The sequence below is a fragment of the Orcinus orca genome, chromosome 6 (genome assembly GCF_937001465.1).
Source record: "Orcinus orca chromosome 6, mOrcOrc1.1, whole genome shotgun sequence".
In the NCBI taxonomy this organism is placed as follows: Eukaryota; Metazoa; Chordata; class Mammalia; order Artiodactyla; family Delphinidae; genus Orcinus; species Orcinus orca.
In genome coordinates this window covers 97,499,008-97,525,972 of record NC_064564.1, presented here as the reverse complement: position 1 = coordinate 97,525,972, position 26,965 = coordinate 97,499,008, and the positions used below count along the sequence as shown (strand labels likewise).

General features: G+C 42.3%; 2 protein-coding genes across 5 annotated transcripts in view; one reads left to right on the top strand and one right to left on the bottom strand.

Moving 5' to 3' along the window:
* The window catches only part of PALM2AKAP2 (PALM2 and AKAP2 fusion), a 611,547-nt gene that overhangs the window by 184,916 nt on the left and 399,666 nt on the right, over positions 1-26,965 (bottom strand). For 3 of the 4 annotated variants that reach the window (XM_049710940.1, XM_049710941.1, XM_049710942.1), the window contains one exon: positions 17,797-18,492. The exons of the other annotated variant lie outside the window; for it this stretch is intronic. In XM_049710940.1, the coding sequence (XP_049566897.1) occupies positions 17,797-18,492 (696 nt within the window). The remainder of the gene's footprint in view (positions 1-17,796; positions 18,493-26,965) is intronic. 4 annotated transcript variants of the gene reach the window in all.
* LOC101275752 (thioredoxin domain-containing protein 8) overlaps positions 1-26,965 on the top strand; it is a 709,525-nt gene that overhangs the window by 345,739 nt on the left and 336,821 nt on the right. The window lies entirely within an intron of this gene.

The following is a 26,965-nucleotide window of genomic DNA, read 5'->3' as shown; positions in this document are numbered from 1 at the left end:
GGCTCTTGCTGTGCCCTGAGCGCCATGTCTACAACACTGTGTCTACATCACTACCAAAGGATCAACGCAAGGAAAGCCCAGTCTCAGGTGTGGGGATGGCTGACCAAGCAGAGACGCCCGACTACATGCTGGAGGTATCATGGCCATATGCTTTACCATCCAAACTGGAACACTACCAAGAATTAGGCTGGGAAAACATGTGCAAAGTGGGATGCATTGTCACTCTGGTCAGAGAAACCTTTCTAAGTGGCCACTGGTGAATGTTTCACACCTGGGGAGCACTTCTCTGTCCTAGAAAGAAAAGCAACTGGCCCTCCCCTTTTCATTCTGGTCCATGATCTCAGCTATGACACCATGAAACATTCAACCATACCATGTATTTTATACTGTGCTACATGTAACTGGAGAAAAATCAAGGAAGAATAGGCCTGGTTCCTGGGAGTATGTCTTGGTTACTGGTTCTAAAGAGATAGTCTATAGTCCTTAGAGCTAAAATTGGCTCTTGTAATTTGACATACTACAGCAAGTTTACTATGGGTTTAATGCTTTGTTTGTGATGTAAGTTTCTGGTTGATTTTCACCTATGTGTTTCAAGGAATCTCCATACTACCTAAGCATGTCCATGTCTGAGCATGGACAGTGGGCATGTTGTGCACTGCACAACTCTAAGGGCACCATTCACACCATACTCCATGTGAATGGAGCCCTCTAGGATTATGCAGTGAGCAACCTGAACAACAGGACACTGGCCCTGCTGGGAAACTCTAGTCCCATCTCCCATCAGCCAGAACTGGTGTACTTCAGCAGCCTAATCCTTTTTTTTTTTTTTTTTACATCTTTATTGGAGTATAATTTCTTTACAATGGCGTGTTAGTTTCTGCTTTATAACAAAGTGAATCAGTTATACATATACATATGTTCCCATATCTCTTCCCTCTTGCGTCTCCCTCCCTCCCACCCTCCCTATCCCATCCCTCTAGGTGGTCGCACACCACCTAGCTGATCTCCCTGTGCTATGTGGCTGCTTCCCACTAGCTATCTATTTTACGTTTGGTAGTGTATATATGTCCATGCCACTCTCTCACTTTGTCACAGCTTACCCTTCCCCCTCCCCTTATCCTCAAGTCCATGCTCTAGTAGGTCTGTGTCTTTATTCCTGTCTTACCCCTAGGTTCTTCATGACCTTTTTTTTTTCCTTAGATTCCATATATATGTGTTAGCATACGGTATGTGTTTTTCTCTTTCTGACTTACTTCACTCTGTATGACAGACTCTAGGTCCATCCACCTCACTACAAATAATTCAATTTCATTTCTTTTTATGGCTGAGTAATATTCCATTGTATATATGTGCCACATCTTCTTTATCCATTCATCTGTCGATCGACACTTAGGTTGCTTCCATGTCCTGGCTATTGTAAATAGTGCTGCAATGAACATTCTGGTACATGACTCTTTTTGAATTATGGTTTTCTCAGGGTATATGCCCAGTAGTGGGATTGCTGGGCCGTATGGTAGTTCTATTTGTAGTTTTTTAAGGAACCTCCATACTGTTCTCCATAGTGGCTGTACCAATTCACATTCCCACCAGCAGTGCAGGAGGGTTCCCTTTTGTCCACACCCTCTCCAGCATTTATTGTTTCTAGATTTTTTGATGATGAGCAGCCTAATCCTTACACAGCTGGACACCCTCAGGGTGATCTGGCTGTCTGCTGTCTGTTTGCCTAGTCACTGCTAAAAAGTACTAAGCCTCCACCCACCTAAATACCCTTGTCCTGTGAGGCACAGGACAACTATTTTGTCTGTGCTCTGCTGTTAAACTTGCCTGGAATCTGCTGATAGAAGTTCAGTCTCTCCTCTTGCCTGACAAGAGAAGACCCATGGCTGTCAGCACAATACCAAGCCCCTTTTTTTCTGACAAGGGGGGAGAAACTAAAACGTAACCCCGACTCCCCCCCCTTTTTTTTTTTTTTTTTTGGCGGTACGCGGCCCTCTCACTGTTGTGGCCTCTCCCGTTTCGGAGCACAGGCTCCGGACGCGCAGGCTGAGCGGCCATGGCTCACGGGCCCAACCGCTCCGCGGCATGTGGGATCTCCCCGGACCGGGGCACCAACCCGTGTCCCCCGCATCGGCAGGCGGACTCTCAACCACTGCGCCACCAGGGAAGCCCCTCCCCCATTTTTTAAACAAGGACTCCTGCCCCATCCTTCCCACTGAGTCTCAGGAGCCAAGAGCTGGCATTAAATCTTGATTGTGTTTTCAACACATAGTCTGTAAGTCTGTGTCTCAGGATGAAATCAACGAATTGAGAGAGAAAAGATGCTGCTTCTGATCCATTTCTGGAACGAGAAAGTGAGTCTTTTGCTATATGAATGCAGAAGTCCCAAGTAAAGGCTCAGCCACACATAAGGACAGTAGGAGTTCAGAGGACAGCGGAAGGCTGATAACAATGGGTCAGAGGCAGGTGCAGGGGGCAGAGAGAGACAAAGTCACTCAGCTGGGCTGAGTTGATGACTAAGACTTGCCAAAATGTGGGGAGGAAAGGGCCTATGCTAGGTGTGTCCAAAACAGCATGAGTAAAGCTGGGTGAATGTGGCCAGGGGAGGGGGGGCGTGGGCTGCTTAATTAAAAATGCGCATTTATGTCAGGAATCAGGGGGACCTGAAGTATGGTGAAGAAGGGAGATGGAGGAGGAGATGTTCCATTTTAGCAAACTTTGAATTTCAGAGAGAAGGGTTTGATCTTGATTCTGGAAGGAAAGAATACAAAAGCAATTCTCTGTTTTATTAAGTCGGGAGGGGGCTGGTCTTGGTGATGATGAATGCTTCTACACTTGCAATGAAGGATTTCATCACCCAAGCCCTGGCTTCAGAAAATCATCTGAGAATTCTCACTTCTTCCAACGTTCAGAGAGAGGAATTTTCTCCTGAGACGTGAAAAGACCTGAAACCAAACTACCCTCAGTCAAGCCTCAGACAACTAACCCCATTCAGCTGGAACGTCCACGACCAGCTTTTTATGAACTGCTTCTGACGTTCTTTGCATCAATGTCAATACGCCCATGCTTAGTTAACTGTCCATGGCATTCTGCAGAGCACAAACGCTAAGTGCCTGGCCCAAAGACACAGCGCTATCAAGGAGCAGAACTGGTTTATTGATTTCAAATCCTGTTACATTGGACACTCAGCTTTGGGGCAGAAGAGAAGGACTTAGGGAAGAGAAGCACCGTCTTTCTGTTGCTCCATTCCTCAAGGTTCCTTTGGACAAACCATCTAGAATAGATGGGCAGTGGGGTGTGTCTGCTACACTCACCTCCCAGGAGACTCTAGGTGCATATTTACCAACCCTCCAGGATTCTCTGGGTCAGGAGAAAGTGGGACACACAGATGTCAGGCATTAGCCCCTAATAAGGCCGGTCTGTTTATATTTTTTAAAGGGAATCCAAATTCTGATTTTTAAGTCTTGGTGAGTCACTTGTTCGCCCACTGAATATCATACACAGGAAAATGGCCACTGGTTTTCCATCGGGCTTGGAAAGACCCCAGAGCAAAGGCAGTGATGGGGGATTTGCCCAGGGACTCCTCAGGGCCAGGCCAGGGCCGCGGTGGATTGCTTATGTGTTGGCTTTTAAAGGCCAGGGATTTCAGGATCTTTTAGGAAAAACACTCCTCAGCTTGATGTATTTCTTTTCTTTTTTAACTATAGAGAAATACCTTTGATATTGACATCCATGTAGTATGTCGCTCAGAATCATATTAATGGTCATCTAGTTAAATTACTCATTTTATAGATGAGAAAGTTGGGGCCAGAAGAGGAAAAAGGACTTCAAGTCGCACATGAATGACATACCTGGGATAAAGCCCAGGCCTGGGTCCCCTCACACTCCAAACGCCAATTCTATCATCTCATGTTTTTGTTGTTTTCAAAACAGATCCAAAAACTTAGAATTCAGTGGTTTGGTTGATAATGTAGTATTGTGTTGTACATTTTACAACAAGCTGAATTGCTCAAACAAATGGGAGAAAGAGAAATAAACATTCAGAAATCTATGCTAGATGGAGTCCTCTAGTTTCATCTCATTTTTCTCTTGACTTACTTCTCTACTTCTTTTGGCTGCATTTTCTCCTACAAACGTCCTCAAATACTTTTCTTTTGTAACGGGAGAGAAAGGAGAAAGGAAAAGCAGAAAGAAAAGTCTTTAAAACATTCCTAATAGAAGCCCTACAAGGTAGGTATTATTCTCATTTTACAGAAGAGGAAACCGAGGCTTGTTGAATTGAAATAAGTTGCCAGAGATTACCAAGCTGACCAAGGACAGACTTGGGACTAGACTTCGATTCAGACACCAAAGCCTACATTTTTTTCTTGGTTTGCAGAGTTGAGACAAGGATTCCGGCCTGGACCCCTCCTGCCTGCTCTGGGTCCTTCTGTGCTGCGGTTTCCAGCCCTAACTGCTCATGAGAATCACTGGGAGCCGTTTAATAAATGCTCCAGGCCTCACCCACACCAGTCAGATCAGGATCCCTGGGGTGGAGCCCTAGGATAATTATATTTTTAAGAAGATGTTCCAGATTCTAATGTGTAGCAAGTAAGAAATGAGAACCAGAGAGCATGGTGCTTCCTGGGAGAATTAATGAGCTTTTTGAGAAGATCAACGCATCCTACAGGTGGGAGTGCACCTTGTGTCAAAAACAGGCTCGTTCAGTAAAGAAGAGAAAAGAGAAGAAAGAAGGGAAAAGGGAAGGGAAGGGTAGGGAAGGGATGGGAAAGGAAGGGAAAAGAAAAGTTGAGATTCCCTGAGTGGTTCTTTTTCCATTAAGTTCTGCTTATTCTCTAGTGCTGAGCCAGTTTTACAGCCTGCATTGACTAAATCCCCGACTCTACAAGAGCTAACCAAGAGCTCTGCTGAGCAGGGGTCAGCTTACTGGAGCTCAGAAGAGGTGCTGAAGCTGAGGGCTGGAGTGCCTTACAGTAGGGGCAGCCATTGGGCCCCTGTGCTTGTCTACTGCGTCACTTGTCTACTGCGTCGCTTGTCTACTGCGTCGCTTGTCTACTGCGTCGCTTGTCTACTGCGTCACTTTCCCGCTCTATTTGGAAACTCACATCTGATTGTATAACTTTGCTCAAGTAGAGCAGACGGAGCCCAGTTAGATCTGATCCCCATCAGTGAAAAACTGCTTATGCCAAAGACAGCTCTAGCGGGAACAGATGTTACTTTTGTTTGCTTAAATGATGGAGATCTTTACTGGAGAGTTCTAAGTTTGCTGCTGATGTATTCAATTCATTCCTTATAAAAGGAATGGCTTGTTGGGTACCTTGTGTAACAGAAGAAATCTGAAGTCACCCTGACCTGGGTTTGAATCCTAGCACTGTGTTTCTGCTCTTACTTCCTGTTGCTTTGAGCAACTTTGCATTTCTCATCCTAACTTCAAAATGAGGAGCTGGGATTTGTTAAGGGAATGCAATGAAGTAAGGCAGTGCTTCCAAAATTTTGGGGGTAGATGAACATGGCATTAAATAACACAGAACCACACAGTCAGAAAATTATTACTGTTTTGATTTTCTTTCATGCCATCTGATTATATCAAAGAGATGGGGGTAAATTTTTGATATGTCTCTAACCTGGCTATTCCTACCTTTAACAATGAAAGAGTTGGTCTCAGGTAACTGTATGTATTACTAGGCAACTGTATGCAGCTGAAAATTAATCATGCTGATTTACATTTATTTCAACAGTTACTTCTATGGCATGTGCTGCCTGCTTAAGGTAGGGCAATAAAGTTACCTTTTAGGTCAAAGAAGTGGTTAAAAGAGTAAATGAGGGTCCACAGGTGGTACACACACAGGACAAAAATAATTAAGGTGATACCAAAAGTCTAAGTTTATGTAAAACTGAGTTAAAGTATGAGACAGAATCTCACATCAAGCCTCTGAGTAGAGTGAGGATTTAGTCTCCCAGAGAAAAAAGAAATGACTGAATCGGTCCTTGCACTCTGATTTGAAATAAGTTCTTTAAGAGACAGAATATGTAGACTCAGATGAGGCTACAGATTCTCATGGACGATTCACACTGACTGTAGGATTTACGTCACCTCCAGGTTGTCCTCAGGTTGACCTAAGAACCCTGGCCTTAAAAGGGTAGGTCTGCTGCTCGTATTTTCTATACTCAGTGACTTGGAAATAGAAAAAAAGAAAGTTGGGAAATATAATTATCATCTTAAATTTTTTTAGCCTTTAGTTAAAATTTTTTAAAAAGGAAAGAAAATACTAGATCACAGTGATTTTTGATGACAAGCCATGGGAGGAAAGATCCCTATTTCATCGGTTCTTTGAAACGTCAAACTTTCTGCTGATTATTGTTCTTAGCAAGATAAGGAAGCGAACGTTAGAGAATATTACTATTCTGTGACCACATGACCTCAGGAGCACGATAAGAGACTAAGGATTAGGAGGGAAAAGAAAATCACATTTAAATACATACGGCCTTTGCCTCTTGTTATTTTTCCTAAGAAGGGATATGAAGCACCAGAACTAGTCAACAGTTGACTACAAAAGTTTTTGTTTATTTTTCCAGGAATGCAACTTTCAACCATGAAACATGATGCCACAAAGTTCTTAAAACATGACATGGTTCATTTAACCTAAGAAATAGAGAGTAGCTGAATCTAAATACTCTAAGTTGTTGTAGGAAATGAATTTATTTCTCTTGAGCTGTAAATGAGCTCACCAGCCTTAGGATAATCTATCATTATAAAGTCATGTGAGTCTTTCTGCTAAAAAGCTCAAGTATCAAATTCTGATATTGGCTTTCTGCTTATGGGCTGTTCAGAATTTTTAAATGCTTCCATCAGATTTAAGTCCAAACCCAGTGCAAAGCCTTATTATTCCAAAGGAGTTCAGGAGACTTCATTTCTGGTTCCGGCTCTGCCACTATCTCGCTATGGGTAAGTCTCATCTTGGACCCAGCCATATAATGAGTAGATTATGGTAGATTAGGGGTAACCCACAAACGCCAACAGGTGCGAGGCAGGTAATATAAACAAAGGGAGCTGGCCAAGAGTAAGGTAATAGGAAGTGGGGGTGAAGGCAGTGAGTAAGAGAGTATGATTCCCCCAAAGGGGGGCAGCCACCATCAGCTCTAGGCACCTGTCAGCCAGGAAAACAGGCCCATTGTTGACAAAGCCTCTGAAATGTCAAGAGAAGCTGGAAATCCGTCTTTTAAATGGCAGTGAATTAAAAATGATTTTAAAACATGATGCAGGCAAAACCAACATAACCACAGGCCAGATGCAGCTGGTGGATAACCATTTTGTGACTTCCGCATTAGATGATCTCTTTGAGTTCCTATAGCCCTAACTTCTAAATGGCAAATTTTGGCTTTTGTGTGATGCCCATAGAGTGGAGGATTTGCCACTGTTTGAGAAAAGCAGGAGAGGAGCTGGGTTGTTGGAGACACAGTGTGTTCTACTGGTGGTTGCAGAAGGGTGACAGAGCCTAGATCAAGAGGCACTGGCACAGTGCCATAGAACACTGTTCCTCTTAGCTCTTATGACGGGGCAAAATAATAACGATAACAATAGTAACAACAACAACAAAACCTCCTGTGCTTATTCCGGGATGGACACGCCACTCCTCTACGAATGGGGAAGGAAAACCTGTCAGGCAGAACAACAGGACTCCAACGAACAGATAAGAGAACAGATGTGGGTGATTAGCCCTCTGCTTCCCCTTTGGGAAGGAAGTGCTGCAGAGACACCTCCCATCCTCCAGAGGGCAGTGTTATTACAGAGCGTTTGCTTGGGTAGATAAAGGTACAAGATAAGAACTGGTACCATTTTGTCTTTTTTGGGCACAGATGGCTCTGTTATCCAAATCTTTCTGTATCCAGTCTCAGCTGCATCCCCATACCACTTTCATAACAAGAGCTTCGGTGTGGAAGAAAGTAAAGAGAGCTGAGCTTGAAACTTGTTCCCCAAGCCCCATCCCAATTTTTAGCTCTGCTATATTGAGCAAGGTACTTACTGTCTCCCTAACTCAGTTTCTTCATGTATGAAGGAGAATATTAGCAATGTCTACCTCATAGGGTTGATGTAATATGAAAGGAAATCCTACCTATCCAGGGGAAGTGCCTAGTTTTAAGTATGGAACTATGTTCCCTTCCAAAGTTACTTTCTCATCTAAATTCCTCTTGTTATAATTAGGGTTTATCTGCTAATCTTTTGCCCTCCGTGATGGGAAACTACCCCTGGAATAGAATCATTAGATTGAACTATAGGGAACTGTCAATATTTAACATTACTGATTTACTAAATGGCGATTTCATATGGTTCAACATAATACAAAAGCAGTCACAAACCCAATGCAGGAGAAAGCAGCTTCCCTTTGACACTGGTTCTGAAACACATCTGAACAGCTTATTATGATTACATTTGGGAAAGGTAAGACCTTTAGTAGAGGAACAAACACTTTTTCATCACAAGTAAACTAACATTTGTTATCTACTTCCAGCTTACAGAGTGCTTTGTGTAAATATAATTTCCCTTAACTCACAACAACACTGGGGATGGATGTCAGCACACAGCTTTTCACACACTATTCGGAGTGTCACTGCGGGTATGCCCTAGAGTTGTGGGGTGTATAATGGTCTACCATGGTTCCAGTCTGCATGTCCACACACTAAAGAGTATTTCAATTAACAAAAAGAATAATGTCAAGAAAGCCCTGCCACTCACTGTGTAGGATGGATCAGATAAGATGTAGTTCCACAAACACTAGGATGAAGTGCATAGATGCCCAGGGACAACCCAGGTTTCAAGTGTCCAGCACTTTTGACAAGGACAAGAGGTCCTTGCACTCCCTCAGCTTTCTATTGGTTGAAACTATTGTTAATTTCAGCGTGGCAGTCTGAGGCACCATTCAAGTTTCAGTCTTGAGTTATCTTCCATGCATAAAGACACCAGAAAAAAAAAAAATCTACTACAGAACCCAAACAGATGAGAACTCCCCAACTGATTTATTTCATATCCTCAAAGAAAACAACTGTGATAGTTCTGCAGGTGTCATCATACCTGCCCTTTGTTCATTCTCTCTTGCAATAACTTTTTTTTTTTTTTTTTTTTTTTTTTGTGGTACGCAGGCCTCTCACTGTTGTGGCCTCTCCCGTTGCGGAGCACAGGCTCAGCGGCCATGGCTCACGGGCCCAGCCGCTCCGCAGCCTGTGGGATCTTCCCGGACTGGGGCACGAACCCGTGTCCCCTGCATCGGCAGGTGGACTCTCAACCACTGCGCCACCTGGGAAGCCTCGCAATAACTTTTTTACGTTTCATTGAGTACCTACTATGTGCCAGGCTCTGTTTGAGGACAAGGGTCAGCAAACTACAAGCCCGAGGGCCAAATCTGGCCCCCACTGTTTCAGTAACTAAAGTTTATGGAACCTAGCCGCACTCATGCATTTACATGTTGTGTATGCCTGCTTTCTGGCAGAGCTGAGTAGCTGTGACAGAAATCATGTGACCCACAAAGCCAAAAATATTTACTCTCCGGCCATTGAGAGGAAAAGTTTGCTGACTCTATTTTAGAGAAAGAGGATACAGCATTAGAAAAGAGAAACAAAGTCCCCATGTGTCTTGAGAGGCTCCTGTTTAGAAGATCGCACTGGACGAACTCTTATTACTTAAACTAAGGGGCAGACCGAGTTTGACCCGTGGGATCAAAGTCAATGCCACTGCTGAGGGCTTATAAGGAACAAGAAAAGGGATGACAGGTGTGGAGACAGATGTGCACGAGGGGGTTAGAGAAAGGATTAGTTAATGTGGAAACCAGCTGGAACAGGCAGGCCACAGGGATTCCCACCGAGGGGCACTGGGTGGGTTAGGTGGCACACGTATCAGAATCACCTGGAGATATCAGTAAACGTGCAGGCTACTGGGCCCCACTCAGGAATCTGAATTTGAGTTCCAGAGGTGTGGTCGAGCTTCCACATTCTTAGCGGGTGCCCCCAGGTGATGCTGAAGCAGGCTCAGGTTTGAAAAGCGCTGGATTAGCGTTGAGTTTTAGTGAGCAGTCGGAGGTGCTCCCCACGAGGTCTGGCCTGAAGTCCACTCATGGCAGGTGAGAAGGGGAAAGAACCGGGGCACAGACACACAGAGGTAGATGCAGTGAAAAGGCAGTTTATTGTCTATTAATACTGTACAGAGGAACAGAGAGAAGCCACAAGTACAGCATCGGCTGTCGCTGGCAGTGTTATTTCTGAAGTCGGTTTTTGTTTTGTTTTTCATCTGAAGGAGACAGAACAGTCAAAGTACACTTCAGGTTACAAAGTACAGCAGCTATAGCCCAGCAAGTCTAATTCAGAGTAAGCACAACAGGCTCCCAACCCACCCGCAATCAACCACCAAATGGATATATTTACAGTGATGTCACTCACCCCGAGTGAGCTGCTAAAGCCAAACATTCCAATCAACAACCAACATTCACTGAAAGCTGCATCAGACACAACATTTTCTGGAACCCCTGTATGATGTTGACTCTTTTAAGTCAGGAGTTTGAGAGGAGGAAAGAATGTTCCAGAACCCCACGAAGGACAGGACTCTTTTCACTTGCCAGAATGGGATATGACAGAATTGGAGTTGGAGCCACACACAGACCAGTTGAGATCAGGCATTGCCCAGTGGTCTCTTTGTACATAAAGACTTGTTGCAAAACCAAGTGACTGGATGTCTGCCTGACCACCTCATCTTGAAACCAAGAGGTTCCCATAGTAACAAGGGGCTAGGGCACACGGCCTCTCCCTACCACCCTCAGGCAATTGCATAGTTCTTTCATTTCTGGAGTTGTTGCCATGACACTACGGTTGACAGTTGGGCCTGAATTGGGCCTGTTGGAGGGATTCTGATGATGAAAAAACTAAAATGATTGGCCTGGGAACCAGAGAGGTTATTTTTCTTGAAATGGAGAGTGTGTTTAAGACCTTGCTTTGTTGGAAAAAGGCTCTTGGTCTTTTAGGGTAGTAGAAAAAGATCCCATCCTAGGAAAAGATGCTGCTTGGAAGGAGAGTCTAACAGGAAGAGGGAGCAGATTCTTAGGCTTGACCTCTGACCTCTGGTGTCAGCCAGACAGATGAACAGGTGTGGGTGAAGATCTTCACGAACCTGAGTGTGACTGTGATGGGAACTCAAGAATTTGGCAGAAAATTGAGGAAAAAAATCCAAGAACTCTTAAAAATTCAGTATCTCCTTTATGGATGGATAAGGATAATTCTTTCCAGTCTCTACTTAACTCTGAAAATAGGATGCAGCCTCACTGATATTTACAAGGTCAAGAACTCCTGGTAGCCTTTATATTGTTGGTTTATACATTTATGCATATTGTGTACATTATGTAGATGGTCAGATGCTTCTGACTCACCATTTTGCATGTGTTACTCAAATGTACCATAGTGAGTGGTCCCTTAACTTCAAATGTAGCAATTACTCCTTGAATATGTGAAAGAGTTGAACTTAGATAACTGCTGGGCTTAGCTTTCATTTAAAACAGCTCCTTTAAAACAGCTATCTCCTTCCAAAAGATCGTTCTGTATTATTAAAGGTGTGGCTCAGAGAGCTATCAAGCCATATAACAGGTTGTCTAATGACAGGTATAGAAAGCTGGATCGTACAACCTAGGACTATTGGGAAACACTGGATTTCATGCAGTGCTGGTGCCAGGGCAGGTCATGGGACCTTTGTTCATGCCCCCCAAGGTCTGGGCTAGTGCTATAGAACTCGCCAGAAAGTTACCTTAATGGAATGGAGAAATAATCAATCAAGGGTGCTCTCAAACTCAAGCTTCATAATGCATCTAAATTTCATTACAAAAATATTTTTCCTTAAAAAAATACATAAATGTAAACTATTCCATTTCTATAATCACTCCCTACTCCCATGTATATCATGCCACTCGTCTTACACTAGAATGAATGGCACACCCCTCAGGTAAGGCTCCATCACACCATTTGAGTCCATCTCTCTCGCTTTTTCAAGCTATGCCAATTGTGCTTAAAAATATGCTCCCAGACCCAGGTAGGGGGGTCCACAAGTTCACCTCCCTTACAGTGGGAAGGACTGCAGGAGGTCACACATTGCATGAAGCCCACCCCAGGAATGTCAGAGTGGGACAGTGCAGGCTCAGAAGGGAATACAAGGAAGTATTTGGTTGGTAAACATGCAGAGGCAATGCCCAAGCTCTGCCTACTTTATTCCACCTGGGCCAGACCTGCAAGGTTCTGCCTCAGGCTCCTGGGATGAAATTCACAGCTCTGAAGAGGGCTGGGTAGGGGTGGGGAAGAGAATGTTGTGTTCATACAGCTTTGGAATACAAACTGTGATTCTGAAAGGATAGAAAAGAACATAAACAGTGATGCTAAGGCATACTTTCAAATGGCACATCAGAACTCTTTTTTTTTTGTCATTCGTTTTGTTAACATCACAAGGCAGATACATTCTGTAAACATATATACCATACAGTACGTTAACCATAGGGGGGGAAAGAAAAAGCCACCCTGTCATTCTTTTCTGTCTGTATTTTCTGTTCTTTTACTCCAGAAGGACTGCCTGAAGTCTAGAGGGAATTTTGTGGTTCATAAGATGTACTTTTCTTTTAATAAAAATGCAATGACTTGCAAAAAAATAGCCCCAGGTGACTAGTAAGAGGCAATATGGGGAGAAGGTGAACCTGTAGAAACTTAGAAAATAGTCACAAAATATTAAAAAGTCATTAATTTCAGGAAACATTTTGTTTCCCTGCTTAGTAAAAGAGAGCACTGAAAAATTTTTACAAAAGTTAAGGCTGTCCAGATCTTTGATGCAGAAAGTTTGTGGTTCCCCAAAGATATATATTTTCACATTGAAAGCAAGTTTTTCTGTGCTACAGTTCCGACCTTTTTATTTTAGACTGGAGAGGAGAGGGGACACAGAGGCCTATTTAAGTCATATAAAAATTAAGGGGTAGGGGATGAGGTTGGTCTAAGGATCCCCAGGGAGACTGCTCTTTGAAACGTTCAGGATGTAATCTTTATTCTAGCCTTTTCTACATTCAAATAATAAGTATTTTGGTTTTAAAATGGAGATTTTATCATGTGGTTTGCTGAAGCTATGAAAATAGAGACACATAACAGCATCGCGCTCCTCATACGAGATGGATTTTTCTTTTTCCCTAGAAATGCGGGGAAGTTTTCCTGATTAGACCAGAAGAGGTCTACACAATGAAGGCGAACTGGCAGCAGGAATCCCAGATGCCATCTTGTGCATTACTTGGAGATGTTTTGCGATATATACCATCACTCCGTGTACCTGCTGGGTTGTACTATCCAACAGGACAAAAGATACCTTCTGGCTCTATCCTAATCGGTGGAGCGACATATACCTTGATTATCAACTGAGGAGCTTCTAAAAGACTGCATATTTACACAGTTTCTGAAACTTTTAACTATGCTGAGAACTCATGGTTTCAATAATGAAGGTACATGTCGCGCAAGTACAACATAAAACTGCTCTCGCCTTGGAATGGTTTTTGTTGTAAACAAAATAACATTGCAGGAGATGAGAATATTCCCACAAGGAATGGGCCCTTTGGTGGGTTAAACTCCACAAGTGGGTCTGGTGACAAACAGAGATGGCTGAGCTTCTAGATTTTAAGTAAGAACAAAAGAAATCCTCCGTGCATATTCTGTCTATGTTCATCTGTGTTTTACATTGACAGGGTTAGTTTCTTAAAAAGGAAGAACTTGTTTAGTGGTTCAGTTTTTGCCTCTATCGCCATATTCCCACCACCTCTTTTGCTACCCACTGGTTCACTGGCATTAAATAAATGGTGTTTGTCAAGGACGTTCTGTGGTCCCTTGAAATGATATTCTGCAGGAAGTGAAAAGAAATAAGCTGTTTTCAGACTTGGCCTCAACATTTTGCTCCAGAGATGATATCGTAACTCTAGGAAATTATATAGAGATGGTTTCCCCCTTTTATAAAAACTCGCCCCTAACCAAAATAAAAAGCCTCCTTGCATGTAGGAAAAACATTTATCCCCAGAAAGTAAAATGGACTAGGTGGGAATCTGAAGCAGATAACGTGTCATTAACATTTCAGAAAGAGTCAAAGCAAATGAACTCTAGCATTTGAGTTTTCTGAAAGCCTTTGAATAATTTTAGGAAACCATGTTTGGGGTTTACCCAGAAAAGAATTCCCTAGCCCCTCGTCCTCTCTACTGCCAATATTGAGTGATGTCGCTGGACACTGTCAAATCACCTTTAGAGGCAAATGATTTTGCTTACATAAGGAACATAATATAATTGTGGATAAACGAGGCACAAGGTAAAAAAAGAAAACCCCTTAATTTTGTCCTACTGCACATCGAAGAGAAAAAAAAAAGTCAAGGGTATACAAGTCATCAAGATTTTTCAGGATATCTAAGGTTTATCATTTTAACTCTTAAAGGAGCTTTAACTCCATGCCATTGAGAACCTGTTTTAAGCAAATGCAGTGACCCTCTTTTCCCTCTTTCTCCTCTTTCCATTTAAAGGGTTCTGAGTATATGATTTGAAAAGAAAGTCCAACTAACCATGAGCTCAAAAATGATCATGGTTTTGCAGCTTTATTACTGATTCTCTGATTAGTCTGGTGATGTAAGTCAATACCCTGTATTTCTGAAGGGCGTGATACCATACATAATAAAGTGTTTACAGAGACAATGCCAGTACCAGCAAGGAAGGCAGAATCTTCACAATCACAACTCTGTTTATATTTTCACTATGAAGGGTAGTTCCTTTTCTCTGTAGATGGGATTATAGGTCTCATCCCGTAAAAGCACTGGCTGAAGCTGAACCTCCCACTGCAATAGGAAAATGAGGCAAGCTATACAAACACATACGCCATATTCAAACACACCTTCGTTTACTGTGGCCACACATCATTTTAATAAACGTAACACATCTTACTTGAAAAACCATTTAAATGATAAGCTTTACCGGTAAAAGTAGAGAGAGAACTCTCACAAAATTTGCTAATCCCTATACTAATTATTGATAAATGAGAGCGCATATTATCATTGGTCTTTTAAATCTCACGTGTGGTTTTGTAGTGAGAGGTAAAGACCATTTTATTCATGAGAAACTAACTCACTGATGGAAGTGTAAGTCAGGGAATGATCTGTCCTGAAAGACTCTGCTTCTGTTTATCAAAAGTACGCCCAAGGCTAAATTCTATCATTCCACTCACTAACTGTGCTTTTAAAAACAAACTGAATAGTCTTTTCATCCCCAAATGAGTAAAAATAGGATAAGCTATGGGAAACTTTTAGATTGTTTCTTTCTAAATAAATTATTAAAATCAGAGATTGTCCAAAACATTGAAGCTGCTTTCTTTTTCGCTGTAAATAGGTTTCTCTGGAATGTCTTCTTCTTCTTTTTTTTTTAACCTTTAAATGATGCTAAAATGACCATTTGCTGAGGAGCATGAAGCTGAAAGTTTATAGGCAGCAAAACCAGATATTATTTCTAGATAATAGAACAGTTTTATTCAAAAAAAGCTTCTTTGCTGAACCTGAGATTTAGAGATAATTCCCTCAGCTGTTCAAAACCAAGCCATGGATGGAATCATCTTAGAAAGTAGAACTTAGCTTGTTATTTTTTTCCTTCTTTAACTTTTTTTGGTTTATATATTGGTGATAAAACGACTTACTTTGTGCTCGTTAAAAATGTAATTATTTGGGAAAGACTAACTTTGAAAATTAAAAAATATTGTTTTTCCCCCTTTTAATTGGAATAAATATAAGTTCAAGCTAAAAAATTAAAAATAATAATAGATTTAGCACTAAGATAGCTATTTAGAACAAATTGAGTTGGTTCTGTAATAAAATTCTCTTAAAGGTTGCCTTACTTTTCCCTCATCTACTTTCCACAGAAGTTAAACTTGATGTAGTACATCTTACCATATGTTTTTTGAAACTAGGTTCTATGGAACGTAGATAATTTTGTGAATTATCTGCAATAATGCTATGAACATTTGGGCAAAAAACTTAAAAGATATCTCTGTTTTAAAATCAATTCAGGGCTTCCCTGGTGGCGCAGTGGTTGAGAGTCCGCCTGCTGATGTAACGGACACGGGTTCGTGCCCCCGTAGGGAAGATCCCACATGCCGCAGAGCGGCTGGGCCCGTGAGCCATGGCCGCTGAGCCTGTGCGTCCGGAGCCTGTGCTCCGCAACGGGAGAGGCCACCACAGTGAGAGGCCCGTGTACCGCAAAAAATAAAAAAAATCAATTCAAATGTTACAGCTTTATTTCATTACTCTATTATTATTTTACTATATTGCTTCCCTTTGGTTTTATTATACCTGTGGCTCTTTGCTTTGGGGCAATGCTAAGAATTGTTCATTGTGTTCTAGATAAAAACCATCCTTTGATGTTCTGAAATCTTCAGAAGTTGAAGAAACAATGCTTGAAGAAGCTCAGCTATGTGCCACTCACTTAATCAGTATTTGTGGAACGAATTAAAATACTTAAGGTGAGAAGATAGGTCTTTCTTCATCTTTTAAACATTTTTTACATTTTAAAGTTTAATTCTGTGGGGTGGGTAAACCTACATGGTGTTGATACGCGAAATATTCTCTTTCTCATGGGGACACAAAGAAAAGAGTCCAGATGGAAGGCTCTGGAATCAATGGGGCAGGTGAGATGAAGAGTTAATTCAGGAACAGCACCGTCCACAATGGAGCGGAAGCATCACAGCAACCACTGTAGGTCAGAAGGACTGTTTTAGAAATATGGTCACTATAGAGAAACTCCTCAAAATGACCCCTTCGTTGAAAACAGATGAACATGATCAGAAAAATCCGTGAAAAAGAAAACAATATAAAAATTTACACTCTTTTTTTTTAGAGAATAGAAGCAAGGCTCATGGGTTCGCCTAACTTTGGAGATCACAGCTGATGCTCAAAACAATGCTTGTTTCATGTCCTTAGAAAGTTAAAAATGGTGCTTCTTATATAAAGGGTCCATCAGTTAAGTCATAGAAAGAGAGACAGCTGCTGATGGGCAGGTTATGGAATCAGTCCCTACAATTCAGTTATGACAAGCACTGGGTTCTTTTCTTTTACATCAGTTTCATTTGTTTTAACAGAAAGCCAGAGATGCACAATACTGTAACCTGGAAGCTTATATAAGGCAGCAGAAAGCATCACCCTAGACTGGACAGACTAAGTAAGGTCTACTTTTGGCTACACTAGCAACTGGCTAGAGCCCATAGCATTTTGCCACATGAGATATAAAAGCAAGGATCCACAGCGAGGGAGGCAAGTGAGAAATCAGTGACGTGGTGATGTGTGACTACATGATAGGAACACACGACAAAATGAAACCCCCGATGCCCATGGATTCAATTCCAGTCAAGTGAATTAAGGCTACTAGATCACTGGCTGCTAGGAAGAGTCCATTCCAATCGAGCAGTAAGGAACCGATTCCCTCTTGAAGACACAAGGAAAGGTTTAGAGGAAAAGCAAGTTCTTGGAAAGAGTGAAGCACACACATGCACGTTGTCTCTGAGCTGAGGAAACTGGAGAAAAAAAAACGAAAGGGAAAAAAATAAGAGGGATCAAAGCAATCCAACTGCAAGGCAAGGCAGGTGTTTGCTTCCAGTTCACAGTATCGCAGTTAGTGGTACAGGGAGGTCTACGTAAGTGGTGGAGAGCACAAAGGCTGCCCAGAAGAAAAGGGAAGAAAGAAGTGGTCACATGACAACACAGCATTGACAGCGCTTTTTCTTTTGGGTACCTGGGGCTGGCTCCGTGGCCAGGCTTTCTTCCTTCCCTTCGGGGGATGAGGGCTCTGTGGTGTCTGAGACGGGTCTCCCGGACACCAGCTCAGCGGCGTTCCCATCAATAGTGGACACATCTGTCACCGTCTTCTCCCTCAATGACTTCTCATCGTCTTCATCAATGAGGACCAACTCAGCCTTGATGGTTTCATCATAGCCTAGCACCTTCTTCGTCTCTTCTTCATCCTCGATATTTTGGTAGCCCATGAAAATCATGGTGACGGGCTGATCCAAGTTTGCCTCCGGCCCTTCAGTGCTGGGGGCTGGAGCCTGCTGCCCTGGGTTCCCAGAAGTATGATCTTTCCTAGACTTATGGACCATTTCTAACTTGGCTTCTTTGCAGAGCATATGTTCCTTAGGGTGGCTGAGGCTCCCATCTGCAACCACAGTCCTTTCTGACACGTAACCTCCTCTTAAGCTTGATTGTTCAGCCTTCTGAATAAGCTCTTCTACATCCTTTGAGCTTAATTTGTGCACTCCGTTTTCTACTATGGTGCCTCCTGAGTGCACCTCATACACTACTTTGGTACCATCATCAAAGACTTTGACTCCTCTCTGATGGACCCCCTCTGGGCCAATGGTGGATGTAGAGAGAATCTTGGTCTCTCCTGTTTGTTTGTCTTTCTCCACATTAATTTCCATGGCGTACACAGCTTGAATGAAAACAAGAGAAAGGAAGTGCATGTTACAACAAAAAAAGCCAGTGAATGGTTAATTGCCAAACAGACAAAAAAAAAGGTGCTGTGCCCTTTCTAGTCTAACTGCCAAGCATCTTGAGTGTTAGAGTGAGTGCACTGTGGACAGAGGTGGTTATATATGTGTTTTAACACAGCAGCTAAATGCACTGGGAAGACACATGTACAGAGTTACCATATCTCAATGGCACTCACACTTCCCAGGAAGATGAGCTAAAATAAGGCCACGAGCGACTGCTGAGATCCAGTGCGACACATTACAGGGAGGCTGTAACATGCAAGTTTACCTTGATCGTGAGCATACCTTAGGCTTACAGACAATTTTAAAGCCCTTGGTTAAGATGTAACCTAGTTCCAAAATCTTAAATCTCTTTTAAAAATTCTTTTACAGAGTGTTCTACTGCTCTTTAGACACTTCCCTTTTCTGTAATGAAGATTACACAAAGGGTTTTGCAGGTGGTAGCCATCCTCTACTGTACTCTAAAAGGGGATATTTATAAAAATTGAAAGCTATGAAAGGAGTCAGATTATATGCTCTGTAAGCTTCAGTCACTTTGTTAGGTTTCTAAGATAAGAACTAGAAAAAGAACAGACTAGAGGTGGCGTCAACCCACGACACTGCAATTTGAGGACTATACTCACAGAAAGCCTCTTTCTTCCCCCATGCACGCACTGCCAAGTCCTCGAGATTCTGCCCCATACCTCCTTCCCACCTGCCGCCTTCTTTCTGTTCCACTGCCACCACTCAATCTGAGACACTACTTCCTCTTCCCTAGATATCACGAGAGCTTCCTACATGGAAGCTTCCTACATCGGACCTTCCCAGGTCCAATCTTGGCCTCTCCAACTCATCTCAAATCCTGCTGCTGGTCTGAGCTTCCTAAGAACCAGCTCTTTCCTGTCCTGTAGACTTACATGACACTCCATAATTTCAAATCTATTACCTCAGAGACTCCCTGTGAGGCACATGGCCTGGATGGGAGGGAACTGGGCCTCAGACCCACTGAGCCAACTGTCCCCAGACACCCTTTCCCTGAATGACCCACAGATACATCAAACTCTGCAGCTGCAAAACTGAATCCATCTTCTCTCAAAACTCCCCCGTAGCCTTGGTATGAAGTAACACCAGCTCCACTACCTAGTCTTTCAAGCGAGAAGCCTCAGAATCATACCTGATTTTTCCTTTTCTTCCTAATTACCCAGAGTCAAACAACTGCTGAGACTAATTCTATTTCAGATCCATCCCCATGCATCTCCTCACCACTATCTCTATCACTACTGCCTTAGACCAGGCCCTCTTCGGCACAATTACCTGTGTTCGATTTTTAACTGCTACTTCTGTCTTTTCATCGCCAGTGGGCCAAAGACAGCTGAGGCCCCGTTTTGCATGGCCAGAGGAGCAAAGAATGGTCTTGACATTAAAAAAAAAAAAAAAAAAAGTTAAAAAAAAAAGGAAGGAGGGAAAGAACTTAAGAAAGAGAAAAGGAAAGAAAGAATTTAAGAGAAAAGGAAAAAAAAAGATATGCAACAGAGACCATACGTGGTCCACAAAGTCTAAAATATTTATGATCTGGCCCTTTACAGAAAAAGTCAGCTGATCCCTGCTAGCCTAGGCTCCACCCTGCCCACAGAGCTACCTTACTTACAAACCTTCTGTTGGCTCCTGTGTCTGCAGAGGGTAAACACCAAACTCCTTAGCTTGGCATGTGATTACCTTTGGCATTTATCTGCAATCTTCCTTTCTTGTCTTGTCTTGCGGCCCCTCTCATTCCACATACACTCCGGCCATAACAAAGTTCTCACTATTCCCAAGACATCCCCCCATTACTCATCCCTGTGCCTGCTGTCCCTCTGCCTAGACTGCCTTTTGTCCCTCCTCCACTGGCAGACCCTAGAGTCCCATGTCACACCTCTGCTGATCATGGCCGTTGAGTCCCTACCTCTTTCTGAAGAACTACAAGTTCCCCAACTGTGTTAAAAAGATCCAAACTATCTTTCCAATCACATATTTCATTGCTTCCTTTCCCTCTAGAGCGACCAAAAAACACCATCTCACACCTAACATTTCCTGATTTTAAGATTCCCTTCTCTTGAAAAGTCCTTCTTTTGAGTTTCTTTATATTCAAATATGACTCATCCATCGATGCCCAGGTCAACAGCGCCCTCTTCCATGAGCTTTCCTTGATCGTCCCATCTCTAAGTCATCCCTCTCTTCTCAAGATTCGCTGAACACTTCTTCTAAACCTCTCTGAAGGCACTTAACACTTTCCATGCAGTAATATAATTATCTGTGGGAATGTTTTATTAGCTCCATAGATTCTTAGGATCCTTGAAGGCTAGTTTTTTGCCTGACATCTTTCTATGATTCCCCCTCCCTCCCAACACCTACCTTAGAACCTTTTGTAGAAAAGGTACCTGCTATACATACCTGTGTAACAGTTGCTACTAACTGAGAAGTCTAACTTGTTGTTTTAATCTAGTCACAAGTACTTTATATAATTTGACACCAATGAAAAGGTACACACAGTGATTAATGTTTGTACTGGTTAAAAAAAATAGCCAACAGTATTATTCCATCTGCTTGTGTAATAAGATACAATCTGATCACGGTTAACACTTAACTAAAAAGATTTGAAGGAAAATCCAATGCTCAATTTTTCATTGTGTCTGTTTTGAAAGTTTCACTTGCTCAGCACAAAGATGTTGAGTTTCCTTAAGTGACACAATGGGAGGCCAACCAATATTTGTCATAAAGGTACATGAGATCACACAATGACGGTGATATCAAGAGAAATATCTGTTTCTGTTATTTCCTGATTTTCCACAAAATGTGTTAGCAAAGAAATAGAATAGGTATTTAAAATTTTGCAGGGGCTCCAAAAGCCCGTTCTTTAAATATTACATTTATATTAAAAAGCACAATTTGGGGTTAAAATCTTATGTCCTATCACTATTAACACACTCACGGGACATATTTATAAATAAGAAAGGTAATGATGATTGTCAGTTATAGATACAACACCGCAAACATCCAGTAATATATGAACCAAATGATATATTGAGCTGCAATCAATACAGAGTATGGAATAAAATATTTCTATTTTTATGTCCATATCTGATAGGATACAAATTATGAACATGGGAATCTTTAGGGATGTCCCTCTCTCACTCTGCCCACCAATGAGAATGCTGTCATTTTTGGTCCAATTTTCCCTTTTCTGCCATTATAATCCCCAACCTCATCTGGTCCTTGCCTGTTCCTAGAATCAGAGACTGGATTGAAAGGAGGGATGACGAGAAGGTCTTTGCTAGAACGGTTAAGTAGATCCATACAATAAAGAGTTGAGAAAGAAGAAGTTGGATGGAAGAGACAGTGAAAGCTGTGTGGGAGAAAGACAGGGAAGGAACATTCTGTGGCCGTGGATGACGCTTTGGAGAATTATATGTGGATGGAAGTAAAGGGAACATAAGTGCTTCTGGGTGGAGATGTGAATTGGATCCCTTTTAATATCCTTCAGGAAATATAGGTAAAGAGCAGAGTTTCTTTTTAGTGGGTTTTCTTTTTTTTGTCTGTGATTTTAAGCTGTATTTTGTTAAGTGTGACATGGCTCTGGAACTGAACCACAAGTGACATGGATTCATTAGGGTTACAGATTAATAGTTATATTTATATGTTATACACTGTTCTTTCAGTATTTCTAGAATCTGAGAGCAGAACACTTGAAGACATTTTTATAATAAAAGAAACCTAGATATGTTATGCCATAAAAGACAACATCCATATGTATTTTTTTCCCCCAGATAAGATGTTGGGCTTCAAAGGAACCACATATTTTTAGCAGGTTTCTTCAGGTTTGGTCTCACATACCTTGTCTGCCTTCACTCTCTTCTCTAGTAAGGGGGAGCCAGGCAAACACTTCGAGAAGCTCTGGTTCACACAAAGGCAATATTTTTGTTTGTTTGTTTGTTTCCAGATTTATTGAGATATTGTTGACATATAACATATGTAAGTTTAAGATGTACAATGTGATGATTCGACATACATATATACTGCAAAATGATTACCAAAATAAGGTTAGTTAACCCATTCACCCCCTCACATAACTGCCATTTTTAGGGCTGATAACTTTAAACTTCTACTCTCTTAAGACAATACTTAGACTTTATGGATACATATATGAGAATGTTATTAGACATTCAGAAAACCACACAGGAAGTGTGAACATTTATCTTAAATGTGTTGTTTATGAATAAGTATTTCTATTTTGCTCCAGTTCTCAGCCAATAATATCCCAAATGTGAACGAGGGTGGATATGAACCAGTAGGAAAATAAGACTTACATTTTAAATTCAACATTTTGTTTACGAGGCATGCACACAATTTTTAAAACGCTTCTGCTTTTTACTCCTGCCAAGTAGCGTATACCAAAGACCTCTCCTCTCCCTTACATCATGCCCTCATCTCTAACCACAAAGAACACTCTGGAATCTGCCCTTTTCTTTCCTCAAGGCTCCCCATGCCACAGGTACACAGTGATGAGGATCGTTAAGGGCTTGTTATCTAAGCTCATCTTACTGAAAAAAAATGAGGAGGGTGGTACTGCTCAGGGGAGGAAACTTTCTGGGGAGCCCTTGAAAGAGATTTTGAAAGAGCCCCATGAACAAAAAGAAAAGTATTTGAGGAAGGACCAGGAGACAGAGAAAAAAGAAAACAGACAGTCCAATGGACATCGCAATGATGGGATGACTGAAATTTGGAAGTACGTCTTTATAAAATGATATATTTAATTATCGCACCTGACACAAGTAAGGAGAGGGGGGCACCAACTGGCATGATTCCATTTCAGGATCGAGACAAGTGCACACAAGACAGGACTCTGCACTCTGTAAGGACAGTCACTTCCTTTGACTCACTGTGACCAGTGGGCAGAAGAATAAGGCTGAGGGTCCACGTGTAAAGTATAAAAAGACACGCCCCACTGTCATCAGTCAGTAAGATGGGAGGTGTCGGGGGAGGGAGAAAGATAGTAACTCTGAATTCCTATTCAAGTCACATCCCAATTTGGGGCCTCATTTTTCCCATTTGTACAATGAAGGGTATTTTTTTTTTTTAATTGAAGTATAGTTGATTTACAATGTTGTGTTAGTTTCGGGTGAACAGCAAAGTGATTCAGTTATACAAATACATATATATACATATACACACATATATGTGTGTGTGTGTGTATAAATATATATATATATATATATATATATATATATGGTATCCAGCTTTGATATTCCATGGTGCCATGAACAGCCTGTGTGGCTTGTGAGTCAGTGATGTGTCAAGTACTAGACGAGGGTGATTGACAGCCAGACCAGGACCACCACCCAGCGGTGAGATCCCCCAATATAATGATCGTCAAGTAGCTGGCATTACACATGGAATGTGGAAGAGAAACAATACATATGCTTGGCTTATTGAATGAACATACACATGTACAGTCTTACCCCTTTGAGTATATGATTATACATATACATGTATGTTCACTCCTTTTCTTGAGGTTGGAGATATAAAATTGGCATTGTGATGTCAATAACAATGAAAATGAGGACATTCATTCAGAGTGGACCCTCCCTCTCATCCCAGAGGGCAATCTCTAACTTCAAAGACCAGTAATCAAACATTTCTTCGAATCAACTGTTTTCCCAAGGCACTGTGGTTTCAACAAAAATAAGTCAGCAAGGGCACGATGCTGAAGGACAACAAAGGCCAAAGCCGATTCTCATATCGATTTTGCTTCAGTCTTTTTGGTCAAGAAGGGCAGTTTTCAGCCTGAAAAGTGCCAGAAAGAAATTGCTAAGAGGTCATTGAAACCCAGATGAGTAGAGAAGACTGGAAAATGATAAAGCACCCAGGGATACAAATGCTGTCAGTGCTTTCGGCCCTGGGCCCCAGTTCCCGTATCAATGAATTTGTCTCAAGGATTTTATATACCAGGAAAGGCGCTGGAGGCAGTGACTCAAAGTTCTGATTTTCAAACATGAGAAGGAAGGAATTCCATAAACTACATAGAAACAGCTTGACATCAGGGCTGGCTGAATTCTAGAGTTAATTTTCAAAGAGCAGAAGCTAGGCACATGAATCTCATTTTCTTTTTTCTTCAAGGTCTCTAGGCAGATTAGGCAAATGCCAGAGATACAGCATATCTGGATCATCAGAAAGTCCCTATGTCCTTAAGCTGTCAAGGCAGAAACACGTGCCTTGAATATCAGGACGATTGCCAGAACTTGTCACTGGTTGAAGGGCCATGCCCCATAGGTGCCGCGTGAGGATTCCCAAGGGCCAGGAGATCCCTAACGGCGAGCTGCAGGCCTCTGACTTTGGTTCCAACTGTTCAACGTCTTTATCAGGGAAATGATGATAAATAATGCAAGTGTGCTTTTCAGATCTGAGACGATAATTAACTGAGAGGAAAAGTTAGTGTCTTCGGAGCCACAATCGCAAGCTGTAAAAACCCGGACAACAGAGAAGACAGTTTTCTCCTTTCAGAACTGTTAAACCCTTTATTCAAATGAAATCTAATGCAGAAATACAATATGGAAACACAAGCGCCGGGGAGCTGCTGTGCTTGAAATGGGAGAGAACACCAGGGACCTGACTGCCAAGTCCCCTCACCTCAAGCCCTCCCCACCTTCCGGAGGCTCCTCAGTGACCTCAGGCCCCCCGACACTCCCGAGGGACACTTTAACAAGGAGAAATTTAATAGTGATATGAAATCTCCCAAGGCCGACAGATGCATAGCTCATCCTTACTTTTGCCTCTTGAGATTAGAAATAGAGGATTTTGTGGGTTCTTCTGCACGTGATAAGGTGAAGCGGTATGTGTGCAGTTGTGGGGAACAGACCGCTCGTCGCCACTGAAATGATTCTGGAGTGATGAGTCCACTGGACAAAGGAAAGGAGGCCCAGTGGTGGCGCATGTCGCATACCTCTGAGGCTTTACCTTAGACCCGAAGCTGGAAGGCTATGATGGCAACCAAGTGAGTCACATGGTCTGTGGCATCAAGCCCCGCTCTGTGGGGTGACAGGCTCAGCCCAGAGTGCACACGCTCGGCAGCTCTGAGCCTCGTACTTCAGAGACAAAGCGGGGAGCGTTCAGAGGGGGACACGCATGGCAGAGGGTGTCAAAGCAACCTTATCATCTCAGGACCAGCTGAAGAAACCGCGGCTGTGGGTGTTAAGGAGATGGAAAGTGAGGACCTGGGAAAGACAGGACCTGACTGCCATTTTCAACTACTTACAGGGAAATCAGAACTTAGGTTTGTTCTGAGGGGCTCCAGAGGGCAGGATAAGGACCAATGGGTAGAAGATGAAGGCAGCAGACTAACGAGAGTTCCACCAGAGGAAGCACTTCCCAATTGTCAGAACCAATTATAGACAGGATGGGCCACCTGGAGGGAGACCCAGTCTCATGGTGGGTGACTGTGGTTTTTGAGGGCCTCTTTGCAGGGCTTCTATCCCCCGGATTCCATGTTTGAATGAGGGATTGGAATAGATGCTTCCTGAATCTGCAAAGCAATGATTCTAAATAAATTCCCATTTATACAGAATCTAAAACCTCCCAAACTCCAAACAATCGGATATTTGTCATAATACTGAGTAATGACCGGTGACATTTATTAAAATGGCCCTAAGATTGCACACATTTCCAAGAGGACGTTCCTAAAGCAAGATGGATTATATCTAGGAGAAAGAATTCCATTAATGGTGAGCGCCATTGATTTGCATGCCATTCACGCTCTGAGTAGTCACTGTTAGCCATAACTGACAATTAATCTGGATGTTCTACTTCAAAAACAGCCTGGGCAAAGCAGTTAACCACATCAAAGGCAATTCCTTTCAAGACTCTGCGTCTGTGTATTTCCACAGGAGATACATTTATGCAAATTAGTTCTTAACTAATAAACAAAAGTACACGTAAGCTTATTTTTTAGAAGATTTTGAGCACATAATACTTCTTAAAAAATGCCTTTGCTACTTGGATCTTTATGTTTTTACAGTATCTCTGAAGACGAAGGATGCTAGCTTGTAATAGTATGTGTATTCTTAGGCACACAGCACTACAATCCCAGCAACAGAACACTCTTGAACTTTCTATTGCTTGTCTACCAATCCTTTTCATATCTCTTAAAAATCAGTCCCCCCACACTAACCCTACCCCACCTCCATGAGCCGATCCATTAGCTGGGTCATACTGCATGTCCTGTGAGGTGCAGAAACATGTGGAAAGGGGCTGCAAAGCTGTTTACGCACAGCTATTGGGAACTACCAACACTAATAACAAGCAGGGAGGTATGTGACTTTTGAAGAGTTATTATCCCCAGCTGGTCTCAGAAGTGCATTCTGGAGCATTTAAAAGAATCCACAGCTTAAGTCACTGCCAATG